Raw genomic sequence first — 19,118 nt, 5'->3', positions numbered from 1 at the left:
GTCCTTAAAAAAATTTTAATTATTTTATTTTATTTTTAATATTATTTTTCATTTTATGTGTATGTGTGTATTGTCTGCATGTAAGTAAGTGCACCTGTGTCATGCAGTGCCTGTGGAGGACAGAAGAGGCTGTCGGATCTCCTGGAACTGGAGTTATGGACAGTTGTTAGCTGCCATGTGGGTGCTGGGATTCGAACCCAGGTCTTCTGGAAGAACAGCCAGTGTTCTTAACCACTGAGCCATCCCTCCAGCCCCTAAAATTATTTTATAATTATGAGTGTATTGCTTGCATGTATGTAAGTGCACCTGTGTCATGCAATGTCCATGGAGGCCCAGAAGAGGGTGCTGAATACCCTGGGACTGGAGTTACAAATAGTTGTTAGCCTCTATGTGGATGCTGGGATGTGAACTCAGGTCCTCTGCAAGAGCAGTTGGTGCTCTTAACCACTGAGCCATCGCTCCACCCCCTACCCCATCACTTTCTTGGCAGTAGTAACAGAATTGGACACAAACTCTACCCACATGTAGCTAACAGTTCAGCAGAGTTGAGAGAAGCGACAGTCAAGGATGATTTAAGGAAAGATGGCTGGTTGGGAAGAGTTGGATTCAGCCAAATTCAAAGATAATTAAAATGATTAAGAGAGATTTTTGAGCTGGGTGTGGAGGTACATATCTATCAGCCTAGGACCTAGGAGACTAAAGTAGGGAGATTGAGAGTTTGAAGGTTGTTTGGGCTACATTGTGAGATCCTGTTTAAAAAGAGAGAGAGTGCTAGTTGTGGTGGTGCGTGCCTTTAATCTCAGCACTCAGGAGGCAGAGGTAGGCAGATCTGAGTTTGAAGCCAGTCTGGTTTACACAGCGAGTTATAGGCCAGACAGAACTACATAGTGAGACTTGTCTCAAGAAAAGAAATAAATAACTGGTTGTGGTGGCAAATGCCTTTAATCCCAGCACTCAGGAGGCAGAGGCAAGCAAATCTCTATGAGAGCAAGGCCAGCCTGATCTACACAGTGAATTCCAGGCCAGCTGGGGCTACAGGGATACCCTGTCTCAAAAAGACCAAAAAAAATTTTTTTAATAAATAGATAGATAGATAGATACAAACATACATACATACATACATACATACAAAGGTGGCGTTGGGGGGCAGCGAGGGGGTTCAACAGGCAAATACATCTGCTGTTCAGTCTGATGACCTGAGTTCAAGCCCCAGGACCTACATGGTAGGTGAAAACTGACTGTCACAAGTTTTACCCTGGCCTCTACTTGCATTCTGTGTCAGTCATGCACTAATACCCATAACACTAAATAAATAATTTTTTTAAAAGAGGAACTTTTTGTTACAGATACAACAGAGAGGAATGATAGTGTATGCCTTTTTTCAAGGCGAAAACAGCTAAAAGGTAGATTTGAATTTTGACAGTTCTAATTATTGGTATGGCATTCCTCTTAGATAGCAGTGTGGGCAAGAACACCTGACAGGGTGAGACAAGGCTGTATGCCAGCAGCCTGATTCTCAGCAAGACCTTAGAAATCACCTGACACTGCAGCTATCGGCCTTGTTCACAAAAGGAGCAGTTTGTTAAAGAGACTCATGAAACCTGTGACCCAGGTGAGCCAAGATCTTCAGGGGCATCTTGCATAGGCATGAGTAAGCCAGGGTCAGGGGGAAGCCTCATGGAACCCAACTTAGCTGTGAAAACAGCCGCACTGCGATAACACAATAGTGTTTTCCTGCAGCGTAGTGTTTCTTTGACTGGGCATGAGCTGACATCGTTGGTTTACAGGCAGGTGCTGTGATGGTTAGAGTTTTTGGTTGTTTTATTTTGTTTTTTGAATCAGGGTCTCGTAGCCAAGGTTGACCTTAAACTTCTGATCCTCCTGCTTCTGTCTCCCAAGTGCTGGGATCACAGGAGTAGTCATCATACGTGGCCGTGATGGTTAGTGTTCATTGAGAACTTGACAGAATCCAGAATCTTCTGGGAGAAGCCTCTAGGTCTGCCTGTAGGGGATTATCTTGAGTTCCTTAGTTGAGGTGGGAAGTCCTGCCCACTGTGGGCACAGCATTCCCTGCCTGGGATCCTGGACTGTACAGATGGAGAAAACACACAGAGCACTAGTTTGTCTGTCTCTGCTTCTTAGCTGTGGCTGCCATGTGGCCAGCCTCCTCAGGCTCCTACCTCTGTGACTTCCTCACCTTGATGTGCTGTAACGTGATACTGTGAGCCAAAATAAACACTTTCTCCCTTTAGTTGCTTTGATCAAAGTATTTTACCACAGTAATAGGAAAAGGAACTAATAGAAGCAGAAGTTTACACTTAGCAAATATTTCACAGTGTGAGAGGTTTGCACAGACCATAATCAACAGGAGGACTCGGGATGTAGCTTCCATGTCTTGCTCATTCCACTAAGTCCTCATAACCAGCATAGGGTATGAAAACTTCCTTTAAAAATGTTTTTAATGTGTGTGAGTATATGTATGCAAGTGTACATGTACATGCCGTGTGTGTGGAGGCCAGAAGAGGGCATCTGACTCCCCTGCAACTGGAGCTAAGGACAGTTGTGAGCTGCCATGTGGGTGCTGGGAACCGAACCCCAGTCTTCTGCAAGAGCAGCCAGTGCACCTAACAGCTGTGTCATCTCTTCAGCCCTCTGAACATCTCCTTTTAATGTGTGGGGAAACAGGCTCAGAGGTGGACTTAGGTAAGATCCTATACTAAGCCATCTGATCCCAAAGCCCAAGGTCTTATCCATTGTACCCAGCTGTCTTCTCTGAGACCCCCCCAGAACCAGCTGTCATATTATACAGACCAGCTACTCCCAAAGACTCCATCCTGAAAGTGTCCCATCTCTTCTCTCTTCTCCCCTCCCCCACTCAGATCTCAACTATAGAATTAAATTCTCACTAAGTATAACTCAACTGCAATCAAAATACTAAGCTTGAAGACTTTTTTCCAGTGCTAAAGGCCAAACCCAGGACACGCTAGGAAAATGTTCCATCCCCAGACCATTTAAAAAGTATTAATGAAAGTACATCTTTATTCTTCCCTTTCATTATGATGGGGTTTCTTGAATGAAGAAGAAAAGGATGAAATTCGAAGTTGAATCAGGGACTCATATTTGGGTGCCTGTTCATCGTAGGGCAACACATCACTGCTGTGTTGGGGGGAAAGTACATAGTGGAGAATAACTAACCTATAATCCTTTCATTTCTTAGGTGTGGACATTGAGGGCCACAGAGGTGATGTGATTTGCCTAAAGTCATGCAACTAGTGGCAGAGCCAGGCCTAGAAGCCAGGTATCCTGGATCTCAAGACACCTCACTGCCCGAGGAATGGAACAGGTAGTGTATCACACTGGGGGCCATGGGTCTGTCTGCATAGCCTGGAGCTGACTGAGTCGTCACTGGGGAAACCAGAAGAAGCCACTCATACTCCTGATAAGTTGAATGGAATTGAAATCAAAGGTTTGAAACTCAGCCCCTAGAACCCTAGGACAGAAGCCAGTGTCCCATGTCTGCCTGGCAGCTACTCCTTCCTGAAGGTGCTTTATCTCTGGCCAAATACCATGTCTGTCTTCAAACAGCTTGGCAGTGATTTACCTTCTCTTCAGTCTGCTACCCTGGCTCTCCCCGGTGTAATTCACAGTGTCAGAAAAGCAGCGGCCTTTTGTGGAAGATGTGTGGGGTAGGTCAGAGGGAAAGGGGGTCAGAGAGACCTACCAGGAGACTTTCCTAGAGATCTTGAAGGAAACTAAAGGGAATGGTTGGCAGGAGGGGTTTGCTGGATCGTGTGGCATGCCTCAGTTAGTGGCTGCTAACGCTGGTCAATAGTGATGATGGAAGATAGACAGGAAGTGAAGCCATCAAAGTGGAAGGAAAAGAGGCCCTGTTTTCATATATTTTCACTTGTTCATATGAAGGATTTCTTAAGCCTAGTATTGGAAACAAACAAAAAACAGAAACCTAAACACCTCTAGGCTACTCCAAGTAAGAAAGCCCTGTGTGTTAATATGTAAACGCTGATTTGGTCATTGGTAATAATATTGCTGTCTCTGAAGAGGCAGAATTATCATTTTTTTATTCATTCAGTGATTATTTATCAAGATCCTACTAGGTACCTGCTGTTCTGGGCGTTTGGAATGTATCAGGAAAACTAAACAAACAGATCTCCTCGTCCTCCTGGAAGTCAGTCAGAGCAAAGTGCTGGAGAAGCTACTCTCTTGGAGAAATTAATAGGAGAGAAAGCTCAGGGGAAAAAAAATGACACAATTCAATACTATTAAAGTAAAATCTAGAAAGGAGTACACTGTAGGTTGAGTTTGACTAGGTCCCTTGGAGAAAGATTTCCTAGGCCTGATGAGCTGCAATAACCACGTGTTCACCACAGAGGATCTACCTGAGTTGATTGATGTCTTTAACTTTGGCTCTCCTGATGGAGGAGACACCTGGGAACAAACCCACCGGGAAAGACTGTCAGAACAGAATGTACAAAGAACACCTTAAGCAAGGAGAGCCAGACACCAAGGGACCAAGGCGCTTTGTTAACGGTGTGGGCTTGCTCCCCACGGAAGTCTAAGAGCATCTGTCATCAATCTGATTGTCAGGCAGGGTGTAAGTAGCAGGCAGCAGGCAGTAAACAAGGTGATAGTCATTGGGATCCGGTTCAGGAAACATTCCCAGCCTCTGGGAGGAGAAAATTCTATCCCACAGAACACAGTGAAATAAAGATCCAGGCAGAGGAAGAGAAACAGCTTTTAGAACTAGGGCAGAAGGCAGGACCTTGATAACAAGAGCCCAAGCCTGGATCCTCAGTCAAACCTAATATAATAAAGGATTGAGCACCTGAACCTTGAAGTCCCCCCCGGGAATAAGGACAGAATCCAACCCGTTTGTGACAGCTATGTGGCCTGGCTACAGGCAGGTGGGATGAGGGAACTCCCATTTCTGTGCACCCTGAGGCAGGAGGGAAGAGAGAAAAAGCAACCCTCGCAGCTCCTAGTCCCTTCATGGCTGCCATGACAACAGTGGCTCCTGAGAGTCTGTTTTCATTAATTAACCTAGGTACTCGCTGCAAGCTCGGAGGATGTTTTCCTAGCAGTCCTGATGGGGCAGGCACGGAGCCCTAACCTGCCGCCCTGCCCTTCCGCTCACCATTCATTCTCAGTCCCGTCCTCTCTGGAGTTGGGTCTCCACTCCGCCCTCTCCCTTTTCCACGTTCCTGGCTTCTAGTCTTTCTCAAGATTCTTCTGCACGGAGGCTTACCTATCTCATAGGGCTTCGGGGTTGGTGCCGTCTTCCACATCTTTAGCCACACTTCTAGACTGGACAGTCTGCTTCTGTCCGTTCCAATCCACCACCACATCCATTAGTGACAGCAGTGCAATTGGGGGGAGGCGTGGATTAAAAAATCCGGATCACACACTGCCACTGACATTTCGTTCAATTTGACTTCCAAACAGTGTGCCTTTGCCCCAGAGTCAAGGTCCCAGGGGTCGGTACCTAATGGCTCAGATTCACAGCCTCCTCGGATGGGGCCAGATCCTTCGGTTTTCACAGGGGAAGCTGAGACGGGAGTCAGGTGCCTTGTCCTGTGCTCTTGTTAAACCTAGACTCAGGAGCTCATTCTCTCAGAGGGAGAACAGCTGCTAATAACAAGGGAAGTGATTCTAGATCTGTATCATGGAATGGAATTAAAAAATAAAGACATTTTATTTACTTATTTATTTATTTACTTACTTACTTTGCAGTGCTAGAGATCAAACCCAGGGCATTGACCATACTAGACAGATTCCCTACCACTGAGTTACAAGCCCAGCCCAGTGTATGTGATTTTCAATTTTTTTAAATAGAAAAACATTAAATTTAACATTTTATTGGATCCAGCATTTCTAAAACATCATGATCAATATTAAAATTATTAAGTGGTACACTGAGCACAGTGGTGCACATCTTTGATCCCAGAACTTGGGAGGCAGAGACAGGTAGATCTCTGTGAGATGGATGCCAGCCTGGTCTACATAACAACTTCCAGGCAAGCTGGGGCCACAGGGAGACCCTGTCTCAACAAAATTATTAAGTTGTATGTTACTTTTTAAATTTTATTTATTTTTATCTTATATTTATGAGTGTTATGCCTGTACCGTAAGTGCACCTATGTTGTGCAATACCCATGGAGGCCAGAAGAGGGCATTGGATCCCCTGGAACTGGAGAGTTACAGAGCTATTAGCTGCCATGTGGGTGCTGGGAATGAAACCCAGATCCCCTGCAACAGCAGCCAGTGTGTATTCTTAACCACTGAGCCATCTCTCCAGCCCCAGTAGACTATTTCTTGTTGCTCTTTTAAGTCTCTGAAAGACAGAGACTTTTTGCTCAGTTCTGATGCCAGATTTTCACTGAGGCTTCAGTTGAAAAAGAATCACATACTCAGGTTGTTCTAGACATAGTTACACATTTTTCCATTAGTGAATTAAATACCAAAAAGGCATTTGTTGTGGTTTCGATGAGAAATGTCCACCATAGGGTCATGTACTTGAACCCCTGTTGGTGGCATTGTTTGGGGATGTTACAGAACTTTTAGGAGGTACAGCCTTGCTGGAGGAAGTAGGTCCCTGGTGGCGGACTCTGAGAGTTTGTAGCCTCACCCACCTCTGGTTGCTCTCTCTGTTTCCTGTGGGTGCTTGAGATGTGAACTCTCAGCTTCCTGCCCCTGCTGCCATGCTTCCCTCACGATTACAGGCTCTATTCCTCTGGGAGTGTAAGCAAAACGAAACTTTTCCCCTTAAGATGCTTTGGTCATGGTATTTTATCACAGCAATAGAAAGAAAAGTAAGCAATGCAGCATTTTACTTTTAAAATTCTTTTTTTTTTTATGTGTATGAGTGCTTTGCCTACATGTATATATGTGCACCACCTGTACACCTGGTCCCTTTGCCAGAAGATGCTGTGGGATCCTCTGGAACTAGAATTAGAGATAGTTGTAAGCTGCCATGTGGGTATGAGGAATTGAACCTGGGTCCTCTATCAGAGCAGTAAGTGCTCTGAACCACTGACCCTTCTCTCTAGCCCTCATATTTTACATTTGTTTGTTTGTTAGATTGGCTAATTGGCTAGTTTTTTGAGACAGTCTTGCTATGTAGCCCCAGCTGGCCTGGAACTCACTGTGAAGACCAGGCTGGCCTCAAATCTGCCTTCCTTTGCCTCCTGAGTGCTGAGATTAAAGGTGAGCACCACAACACCCAGACTTACACTTTCCTTTTTTAAATTTATTTGTATTTTATGTGTATGAGTGTTATGTCTGCATGTGTGTAAGTATACTGGTGTTGTGCAGTGTCACCCATTGGGGACTGATGGTTGTTAGCCACCATGTAGGTACTGGGATTTGAACCCAGGTCTTTTGATAGAACAAGGAGTGCTCTTAACCCCTGAGCCATCTCTCCAGTCCAGTGTTCCTTTATATTACATTTTATTTATTTTGTGTGACTTGGGAAGGTCAAAGAACACCTGTGGGAACTGGTTCTCTCCTTCCACCATGTAGGTCTTAGGAACTGAACTCAGGCCATCAGGCTTGGGTGCAAGTGTTTTTACCTACTGAGCTAACTCCCTGGCCTACATTTCACTTTTTGGGGAGGCTGGGGGTCTTTTTGAGACAGGGTCTCCCTGTAGCCCCAGCTGGCCTAAAATGAGCTATGCAGACCAGGCTGGCCTGAACTCGGAGAGATATGCCTGCCTCTGCCCCGAGTGCTGGAATTAAAGGCGTGTTCCATCACAGCTGGTGCATTTTACTTTTTAATATGAATTTCCACCATAACAAAACTAATTCATCTTTGTTGCAACAACTATTTGACTTTGAAGAAAAAGTTTATCCATGTCAACAGTTTTACTGCTTTTGTCTAAATCATGTCAAATCCCTGGCCTCAACTCATCATTTTATAAAGCAAAGGGGTTACATAAATTGAAAAGGAACTCAAAGCTTGTTAATACCAGAAATATGCTCTTCGAATTTTTCTTGTAGATTTTGCAGATAACTTATATGCTATTGGTGATCACTTGAAAATATTCTGCATGTGGGTTCATGTTTGAAGGTGCAAAAACACATCTTATTGGTTTGCATTATAAGTTAAATGTTTCTATAAATTCCAATCCTTTTCTTTTTTAATATTTTATTTACTATTTTTATGTGTACTCATGTATTGCCTGCATGTAGGTAAGTGCACCCGTGTCATGCAATGCCCGAGGAGATCAGAAGAGGCTGTTGGATCCCCTGGGACTGGAGTTACAGACAGTTGTTAGTTGCCATGTGGGTGCTGGGATTTGAACCCAGGTCTTCTACAAGAACAACCAGTGTTCTTAATCGCTGAGCCCTCTCCAGCCCCTTATTTACTATTTTTAAATTATTTTATGTGTATGAGTATATTTCCTTGCGTGTATGTCCGTGTACCCATGTCGTGCAATGACCGTGAATTCATTTTTTGTCTTTGATTATTAAGTACTTGGCAAATATTGCTTTTGTTTCAGGAAAATTTTGAATTGGATCGATGGTCCCGGAATCTTTGAGAAATTCTTGCACGGTTTAAAGACCCAACACACATTGGCACATTGGCAAAGACCCAACACCCTCGTGTTCAGTGCTGTTCCTTCCAAAGGTTCCATACATTGGTGATGAGTCACAGCATTTGTAATGTACATGGAACAGTTTTGGCAACTGTATCCATGACACTTTCCACAGTCTGCTTCTGAAGCAGCACAAATATTTTTGGTGTATATCATACGGTGGGATGAAGCAACAAGGCAAACATCAGTCTCTTGTTTTGAGATTCCAATAAATCCACATTTCTGGAGCACCATCTGGTGTGATAGAAATAAATTTTTCCTATCTGAAAATTCTCCCATGTCAAATATAAAAGATTAAAACAATCCACAATTGTGAATTGACAATACTTCTTGATAAATCTGGAAGACGTTTAAGACTAAATATGCCTAACTTTTAAATATTTATGTATTATTTTTTATTTATTTTATGTGTATGAGTGTATTGCCTATGAGTGTATTATATATGAGTGCAGTGCTCGTGGGGGTCACAAGAGGGCATTGAATCCCCTGAACTGGAGCTATGGATGGTTATTAGCCTCCATGTGGGTGTTGGGAACCAAACCCAGGTCCTTGACAAGAGTAGTCAGTGCTCTTAAGCACTGAGCCATCTCTCCAGCCCCTATGCCCAACTTTTAATTGAGCAGTGTCTTAGTTTTTCATCTGTTGCTGTGATAAAAATGCCTGAAAAAAGCAATTTAGGGGAAATAGAGCTTATTTTATCTCACAGTTAAAGGTACAGTCCATCATGATGGGAAGTCAAGGCCACAGGGCCTTGAAGCAGCTGGTCACATTAGGTCCACAGTTAGAAGACAGCAATGAAGGCTTGAGAGTGCTCAACTCACTTTCCCCGTTTTAAACAGTACAGGACCCCTGCCCAGGGAAGGTTTCTACATACAATAAAGCTGGATCTTCCCACATCAATTGATGCAATCAAGATAATCCACCACAGGCATGACAGTTAACACCAACCAGGCAGGCCGAGCATGGTAGCACATGCCTTTAATCCCAGCACATGGGAGGCAGGCAGATCTCTGTGAGTTCTAGGCCAGCTGGGGCTACAGAGAGACTCTGTCTCAAAAAGACCAAAAAAAAAAAAAAAATTAACTAACCAGGTAGTATTTTATGATTCAGTTAAAAGTTGCTATTTTCTGATTAATTTATCTTTCATAGTTCTTTTGTTCTATAGGAAAGTATTTTGGGCTTAATTTGAATATTGTTAACTTTCTTTTGGAATTTTTAGCAAGATTTTCATAACTTTATTATGCAACAATAAACAATTTTGTACCATCTTTTCATTAAATATTGCATGTGTTTGCACATGCGTAGGTATATATGTGACAATTCAAGTCAGATCCTGGTTAAAACTGATATTGTTCACTATTTCACTCTGATTTTAGAAAACTAACTTAATTGGGTTTTTTTTGCTGTGGTAAAATATACATAATACAAGCCGGCCATGGTGGCATACGCCTTTAATCCCAGCACTCAGAGGCAGAGGCAGGTGGATCTCTGTGAGTTCAAGGCCAGCCTAGTCTACATAGTAAGTTCCAGGACAACTGGGGCTACAGGGAGATCCTGCCTCAAAAAGACCAAACATATATATATATACGAACTCAAAGTTTGTCATTTTAACAAACTGCACTGGCTAATGTGGCATTAGCTGCATTCACATGGTTGTGTAGCTATCATGACCATCAAACCCCAGAACTGTGAGACAATCTTCCCCAAGCTCTGAACCCTGCTATTATTGGCTCCACATTCTTCCTTCCCCAGCCCCCAACAACCACCACCAGTTTCTGTCTGTGATCTTGACTGCTCTAATCCTTGTAGCCAGTGTCAGAATTTACTTCCTGTTCAGACTGTACAGTCTTCCCTTGGAAACAGCTAAAACCTGCACATCTGTTCATCTGGAGATGGACATTTGAGCTTGTCCACTGTTCTTTTACTATTGTGAATGATGCTGCTGCTATAGGGGCCGATATCTACCCAAGTTCTGCCTTCGCCTCTACCTGGCAAATACTGACTAGACTCAATCCACCATATATTTCTCTGTCTAACGTTTGCTGTCTTACCATGTTCCACGGCAGCTGTGACATTTTCTATTCTCACGAGCAGTGCTTAAGACTGGGTTGTCTGTATCCTTGCCAGCACTTCTGATTTTCTCTTGTTCTAGTCACCTGGGGATAGTCTGTCCTAATATGTGAAATGTCTTGCGGTTTTGATTTGCACTTTCCAAATGACTAGTGGTGCTGACTACCTTTTCCTGTGTTTCATTATTAGGGTTTGTTTTCTTTGTTTAATATCAAGAGGAAACATTCAGTTCACTGTCTGAAAATGTCTGTGTTTTGCATTTTTTTAGCTTAACTTGTTCCTCATTAAACACTCTTTTCCTCTTGCCCCGCAGCAGCTGATTGCTATTTGTGTGCATTGTAAAATCTGCAGTATCTTCCAGTCTCTTAGGGATATATTTTCCCTTTATCACAAAGCTGAGCAAGGCGTGGTGGCACACACCTTTAGTCCCAGCACTTGGGAGGCAGAGGCAGGCGGATCCTTGTGAGTTCAAGGCCAGCTGGGGCAACAGGGAGACTCTGTCTCAAAAAGATGAAAAAAAAATTGGCCACATTTTTATTATCCACTCATCAGTTAAGGGAAACTTAGGTTGCCTCCATCTCTTAGCTATTGTGAAAAGAGCAGCAACAAACATGGATGTACAAGTGTCTCTGCAATAGGATGAGTCCTTAGGGTATATGCCAAGGAGTGGTATAACTGGGTCAAATGGTAGGTTCATTTGTAGTTTTTTATGGGTTCTCCACACTGCTTTCCATAGAGGTTGAAAAAGTTTGTAATCCCACCAGCAATGGATGAACGTTCCCCTTTCCCCACATCTTCTCCAACATTTGGTATCATTTGTTCTCTTGATCTTAGCCAGTCTGACTTGGGTAAGATGAAATCTTAAAGTGGTTTTAATTTGCATTTCCCTAATTACTAGTGATGTTAAACACCTTTTAAGATACATCTAGAATAGCCATCACTATTTCTTCTTTTGAGAACTCTCTGTTCAGCTCTTTAGCCCGTCTTTTAATTGGGTTACTTCCTTTCTTGATTCTTTATTTTTTGAATTCTTTATATATTCTGGATGTTAAATCTCTGTCAGATGTGTCGCTGGTGAAGATTTTCTCCCATTCTGTGGGTTTTCTCTTCACTTCCCTGGTGGCCTCCTTTGATATACAGCAGCTTTTTCGTTTAATGAGGTCCCATTTGTTGATTATTGACCTTATTTCTTGAGCAATTGATGTCCGGTTTAGAAAATTCTTTCCTACACCTATATCTTGTAGGTCACTGCCAATGTTTTCTTCTAACAGTTTCAGAGTTTCAGGATTCACATTGAGGTTTTTGATCCATTTGGAGTTGACTTTTGTACAAGGTGAAAGATGGGGTTTAGTTTCATTCTACAGGTAGAGATCCAGTTTTGCCAACACCATTTTCTGAATGTGCTGTCTTTCCTCCAGTGAATGTTCTTGGTCCCGTTGTCAAATATCAGGTGGCTGAAATTCCATGTACTCATATTTGGGTCTTGAATTTTGTTCCATTGATCTACTTTTGGGTCTATTTTTGTGCCAGTACCATGTAGTTTGTATGACTATAGCTCTGTAATATAGTTTAAAATCTGGCATAGTAATCCCCCCAGTGTTATTCTTAGTGCTGAGGGTTGCTTTGGCTATCCGAGGTCTTTTGTACTTCCATATGAATCTTAGGATAGTTTTTTTTCCAATTCTGTGAAGAATATCATGGGGATTTTGATTGGCATTGCATTGAATCTATAAATGGCTTTTGGTAGTGTCCTAGTTTGTTTCTCCATTGCTGTGACAAAACACTCTGACCACTACCAACATGTGGAGGAAAGGGTTTATTTGGCTTACACCTCCCGGGTCACAGTTCATCAGGGAGCCCAAGGTAGGAACTCAGGGCAGGAACCTGGAGGCAGGAGCTGGAGCACACGCCATGGAGGAACGTTGCTTACTGGCTTGCTCCCCTGGCCCCTGCTCAGCCTGCTTTCCTATCCAACACAGGCCCACCTGCCCAGGGGTGGCACCACCCACAGGGGGTTGGACCCTCCCACATCACTCAACAATCAAGAAGATGCCCCATGGACATGGCCACAGGCCAGTCCAATGAAGGCAATTCCCCAATTGAGGCCCCCTCAACCCAGGTGTATCAAGTTGACACCAAAGCTACCCAGCAGAGGTAGGATGGTCATTTTCACAATATTAATTCTTCCAGTCCATGAGCATGGGAGGTCCTTCCATCTTCTGGTGTCTTCCTCAATCTCTTTCTTTAAATATTTAAAAATTTTCATTGTAGAGCTCTTTAATGTCTTTGGTTAGGTTTATTCCAAGATTTTTTTTTTTTTGAGGCTATTGTGAAGGGGCATGTTTCCATGTACTCTTTCTCCGGTTGCTTGTTATTGGTATATAGAAAGGTTCATTTATACAATGGAGTTGTTTTGTAACCTGCCGCATTATTGAACGTGTTAATAATTTCTAGTAGTTTTCAGGTGGAATTTTTGGCATCCCTTAGATATAATAACACATCATCTGCAAAAAGGAATAATTTGATGTCTAGATCGGATTCGTTAGTGTCCTCTTCTTTATCTAGGTTCTATGTTCCAGGAGGCTTAGGTGTAGAGGTTACATTCTAAGTGTCCCTTAAGGCTGGGAAATTCATAGACAATGCCCGTGTGTGACCAGTTGTGGTACTTGGTAATAGTTTCTGACTGGTGCAAAATGAGCTTGTTTGATCAGTGTGACTGGGATATTTGTACATAAATATAAGGATACATATTTTGCACACGAGGGTTATACAAGGAACCTTGGGGATAAAGGGAAAGAAGGAACTTGAGAGAGGTGGGACCATAGGAGAAGGGTATTATTAGGGGGAAAATGGGAAAGATGGGGGCACTTTAAATGGGGAAACCATGATGGAAGGGTTAGACAGTGAGAGAGATAAATAATGCCTAGCTAGTTTAAAAAAAAACAGAGGGAACCATATTAGTCCAACAACCTACTGACAAATTATACATACAACTAGATCAAGGAATATAATATATGCCTAGGCAAGGTTTATCTGAGAACATTTGGTCTTCGCCCAAGCTTTATCTACATAGCACATGGTAATTAAAAGTACCAGACTGGTAGAACTCACCTTCTTGGATGTTTAACAGCCATACTTTGAGGCCTGTACTAATCTGGTCAGAGGGACTTAAAGGACAGTTTTTGCTCCTTGCCCTCCAAGGTCGACTAAGTTCCAGGAGACTATGGAGCATCTCTCAAAATGTCCTGTAATTGAGGTGAGTCACCTTTCCTCTTGTTCAAGAAGGTCATGGAGACCCCAGCAGATGGACTTGAACCAATGTCCAGTCTACAAAGAGGAGGGTCAACACAGAGGAAACATTTCCACGTGAAGCCAGCCACAGTTGAGCAGGACCTTTGACTTATCTTCACATAGATGGAACTGGTAAAAGAAAGGAGCCAGGGGCTCCTTCCAAGTCCCTGTGATCCCTGAGGAACAGATCCTCAAACAACCTGAAAAGTAAAAATAAATTGGTTTATCTTGGCCAACTGTGTGGTCTTAAACACCCAAAAGGAAACTATGATTAAAGTGTAAAGTCATCAGTATATTTCTTTAAGAGTGCAAAGGATTACACTTCCAAGATAATAAGAAACTATGCCAGACAGGAGATACCTTCCTTTGAGTTGTTGGCCAGGGTGGCCCAAAAGACTCCCAGACAGTAACCCAGCATAGAACCAGGCAAATGAACAGCAGACCCCAATCTTATTTAAAGGAATATTGACAACTGATTGCTGCTAGATGAGGAACAGCTGATCTTGCTAAAACGGGACTCTAGATAGGCTGACTGGACTCAGTGGATGGATTAGCACTGGGGGAATGGCTGGGGCAGTGACAACACAGTGGACAGTAACAGGGATGACAGAGTATATGGGCTATGGGAGGGTGCCATTGGGATACGGGTATAAAGATGAATAAGATTGTTTGGGATGTTCTGCATGAAATACATAGAAAAAAATCAATAAATTAAAAAATGAGTTATATTTGAGGAAGAAGCATAAAAATTTGCTTCATGTTAATTAAAGATATGAAAAACACTACCATTGAAATCTACCTGATGAATTTATATCCATGCTCAGGTGCCAAGGATCTCAGAAAGTAACCGAATGTAACTAGTAATAGTCAGATATATAGACATTAGGGATGCATGTGCAAACATGTAAGTGTTATTTGCATTAAAAATGAGTTTTTCTGTATGAAACAGTATATTCTAAAATGAAATGGAGATCTTTTTAAAGGTTAAACCTCATTCAATTGTATGTCTTATAGGGCTTATACTGAGTGCAATAATGTATAACTGTATTAATTCAACACTGTGAACCTAAAAATTACAGCCAATTTTGAAAGAGATGGAAAAAAAAATTGACAAAGCCTGCCGTCGTAGCATATGCTTTTAATCCCAGCACTCAGGAGGCAGAAGCAAGGAAATCTCTGGGTTCAAAGCCACCCAGAACCTTAGAGATATTGTCTCAAAATTTTTTTAACATTTATTTTTATGTTAGGTGTATGAGTGTTATCATACACATGTAAGCGTACCTGCATTGTACAATTCCTGCAGAGATCAGAAGAGGACGTTGGATCCCCTGGAACTGGAATTACAGACAGTTGCTAGCCACCATGTGGGTACTGGGATTCAAACCCAGGTCTTCTGCAAGAGCAGCCAGCACTCTTAACCACTGAGCCATCGCTCCGTGGTTTTTTAAATTGACAAACAAAAGTTGTATATATTTTTGGTGTGTGACATGTTTTGATACTTGCATACATTCAAGCTGTTTAACAAATACATTGCCTCACACGTCTATAGTTTTGTGTGTGGTTAGGACACTTCAATTTGCTCTTAGCAATTTTCAAATATGTAACATATTCTTATTAACTGTAATTATCATGTTGTACAATAGATCTCTTACCCGTTCTTGCCCCCTGAAGTGTTGTATTCTTGGATCAACATTTTTCTAGTCCTCCCACCTCCAGCCTCCATACTTTTTACTTCCTTCTTTTTTCTTTTCTTTCTTTTTTTTTTATTTTGAGATAGGGTCTCATATATTATCCCAAGCTGGTTTCTACCACCATCTAGCTAAGAATGACCTTGAACTCCTGATCTTCCTGCTTCCACCGCCCAAGTATTGCTATTACAGGCATGTGCCACTGTGGCCAGTTGGTTTATGTGGTACTGTGCATTGAATCCAGGACTTCATACCTATTAGACAATTGCTCTCCCAACAAAGCTACGTCCCCAACCCTAATTTCCTGTTCTTGCCACAGCACTAACTGATTTTGCATCAGTTGTACATCATCAATTGAAATTTAAAAGTTTGTGCATACATAAAAAACTTTATGATAATTCAAATAGTATTTAAATTTAATTGCCACTTGATTACAAAGGTATCACATGACCACACTGCATAAAATATTCATGTGAACATGTTAGAATGCTATATCAATGCCCCCCAAAAAGTCATTCAAACTGAATCAATCTGTTGATGCCAATTAGACTGCTGCTACATTTACATGTTACCCTGGAAAACACACACATCTGGCACATACTCTGACAATATAATAATATTTTATGTGGTGCATTTAGGAGAGTATAATGTAGTCCTACCGAAACAAAATTGAATTTAAAACAAAAGTGCTTTCTACTGATTCCATTTTTCATTTTTAATTTATTTGAGGATTTATTTTTATGTGTATGTGTGTTTTGCCTGCATGTATATAAGTGCACCCGTGTTATACAATGCCCAAGGAGGCCAGAAGAGGGTGCCTGGTTCCCTGGAACTGGAGTTACAGGTGGTTCTTTGTCACCATGTGGTGCTGGGAATCAAATCCAGGTTGTAGTTAGTGCTCGTAAGCACTGAGCTATCTCTCCAGCCTCCTGATTGCATTTTTAAAGACCTGTTGAGTCTAATCCATCTTCCCCGAATCTGTGTTCCTCCAATCTACTCTCGGGTGCATCTATCCTCTGGAGTCTGGTCACCCTACCTGGCTTCACACCCCTAAAGAAAGTTGAGTCTCCCTCTCCAGCAGATATTTACTGCCAGTAGATACTGAGATCCGACTGGGGCTTCTTGCCCACTTCTCCCATCCACGCTGGGTTTTCATCTACCTTGGTTTGTACAGTTCTTGTACATGTGCTGTCACAAGCACTGTGAGTTCATATGTGCAACTACCCTGTGGTTTCCAGACAATATGGTATCCTTGTGTTCATCTACCACCTCAGGCTCTTACAATTTTTCCACCCCCTCTTCTGCAGTGACCCCTGAGCCTTGAAGGGGTGTGATACAGATGTGCCGTTTAGGGCTGAGCACCCTGCAGTCTCTTTTTCTCTGCAAGTTGATCAGTTGTGGGTCTCTGTAAATCACCATTGCTGTAAGAAGCAGCTTCTCCGGTGAGAGTTGAGAGATGCGCTGATCTATGGGTGTAACATTAAGTCATTAGGAGTCATGAAGTAGGGGATGGGTAGAAGGGGGGTGGAGATGAGGGAGGGGGTTTGAATGTGATCAAAACACATGGTATGAAATTCTCAAAGAATCAATTAAAAAATTTTAAAACATTTTTTAAAAAATATTTTATTTTTTTCATTTTATGTATGAGTATATTACCCACATGTGTGTAAGTGCACCCATGTCATGCAATGCCTGCAGAGGTCAGAAGAGGGCATTGGATCCCCCTGGAACTAGAGTTATGGACAGTTGTTAGCCACCATGTGGATACTGGGAACTGAACCTGAGTCCTCTGGAAGAACATCCAGTGCTCTTAACTGCTGAGCCATCTCTCCAGTCCCTAAAAACCTTTTCATGGGTATATAGTCATTGTACAAAGTAAATGGTTTCCAGCCAGGTGTGGTGGTGCATGCCTTTAGTCCTAGAACTCGGGAGGCAGAGGCAGGTGCATCTCTGTGAGTTCAAGGCCAGCCTCCTCTACATATCAAGTTTCAGGCCAGCAGGGGGCTACAAGGAGACCCTGTCTCAAAAAAGACCAAAAAATAAAAATTAAAAAAAAACAACAAAGTGAAAGGTTCCATAGTGAAGTTTTCGTACATGTGTGCCATGCATTCAACCACATCCACCCAATATGTTCCCATGCAATATTTGTCTTTCTAAGGCTGGCCTATTTCACTTAAATGATGATAGTTTCACCTGTTTTCCTGAAATTGCCATAATTTTGTTCTTCTTTATGGCTGAATACAGCTCTGTCATGTGTGTCTACACATTTTCTTTGTCCATTTCTATGGCCAGGCATCTAGGCTGAGTCCATATCTTGACTATTGTGATGAGTGCCACAAAAAGATGGACATGCAGCTGTCTCTGTAGTGTGCTGACTTAGAGTCCTTTGGGCATATTCTCAGGAGTGGTGCAGCTGGATCATAAGTGATAGCTATAGTTTAGTTTCTGGAGGAACATCTGTACTGATGGTCATAGATGCTGACCAATTTACATTCCCACCAGCCATATAGAAGGGCTCCGCTTCCCTCACATGCTCTCCAGAACTTGAAATGTCAAAAATTAAGTAAAGTTAAAACTACAGCCCGATGCCCACAGTAGCCAAAGTACTGGGTAGCCACACTCGGTTAGTGCCTGCTCCCTTGCAGTAAAGGTCTGATTATCTGGGACCTGAGACAGTACATTGGATGGGTCCTCTCTCTGCTCAGTGTTTTCCCTAAAGGAACTCTGAGGGCCAAGGTGCTCAGGGAGGTATGTGGGAGGGTTTTTCTTGCAAAATTGTTGGCAGCAGCCACTAGCTAGAGAAATCTGAACCTCCATCGCCTCACTTGGTAAAACACAACAACGACAACAACAAACACAGAAAACCCCTGTGATGTATCTTTTCTTTTTTTTAACTTTTAAAAAAATTGAGAATTCATACATGCTTATGAGGTGTTTGGATCAAATCCATGCCCACTCCCTCCCCTCCAACTCCTCCCCTATCTCCATCACTTCCTTGAACAACTCTGTGCACTCTCTCCTTTTGTTTTTAATGGGACTTTTTGCTACTCTTAACTGTCCCCCCTCTGAAGTGGTAACCCTAAAATATTCTAGGGATCAGGTAAGAGCTCCCAAATATTTTTGACATTTTGGCCTTTGGAACAGAGTATGTTGATAAGAAGCCCAAGGCCATTTTGATTTTTAGCTAAGAAACTAGATACTTTTCTTTGGGGTCTTTTGACCCTAACTGCCTAGCCATTCCTACTTCCTATTCTTATCACACCATCCCCTGAGTAATGTGTCTATTCTAAGGAATTTTTTCCAGAGCTAAAAACAAATACATAGGCCGGGCGTGGTAGCACATGCCTATAGTCCCAGCACTTGGGAGGCAGAGGCAGATGTATCTCTGTGAGTTCAAGGCCAGCCTGGTCTACATAGAGAGTTCCAGGACAGCTGGGGCTACAGAGAGACCCTGTCT

The 19,118-nt window shown here is 42.5% G+C and overlaps 1 protein-coding gene across 2 annotated transcripts in view; it reads left to right on the top strand.

Annotated features, from left to right (window-relative positions):
• Window positions 1–19,118, top strand: part of Tnrc6a (trinucleotide repeat containing adaptor 6A) — a 208,528-nt gene that overhangs the window by 40,444 nt on the left and 148,966 nt on the right. For both annotated transcript variants that reach the window (XM_008849205.3, XM_008849202.2), the window contains exon 2: window positions 3,218–3,343. In XM_008849205.3, the coding sequence (XP_008847427.1) occupies window positions 3,264–3,343 (80 nt within the window). In that variant the 5' untranslated portion in view covers window positions 3,218–3,263. The remainder of the gene's footprint in view (window positions 1–3,217; window positions 3,344–19,118) is intronic.

This window comes from Nannospalax galili, unplaced genomic scaffold (genome assembly GCF_000622305.1).
Source record: "Nannospalax galili isolate Female #2095 unplaced genomic scaffold, S.galili_v1.0 scaffold84, whole genome shotgun sequence".
In the NCBI taxonomy this organism is placed as follows: domain Eukaryota; kingdom Metazoa; phylum Chordata; class Mammalia; order Rodentia; family Spalacidae; genus Nannospalax; species Nannospalax galili.
This window is presented reverse-complemented; position numbering and strand designations above follow the sequence as displayed.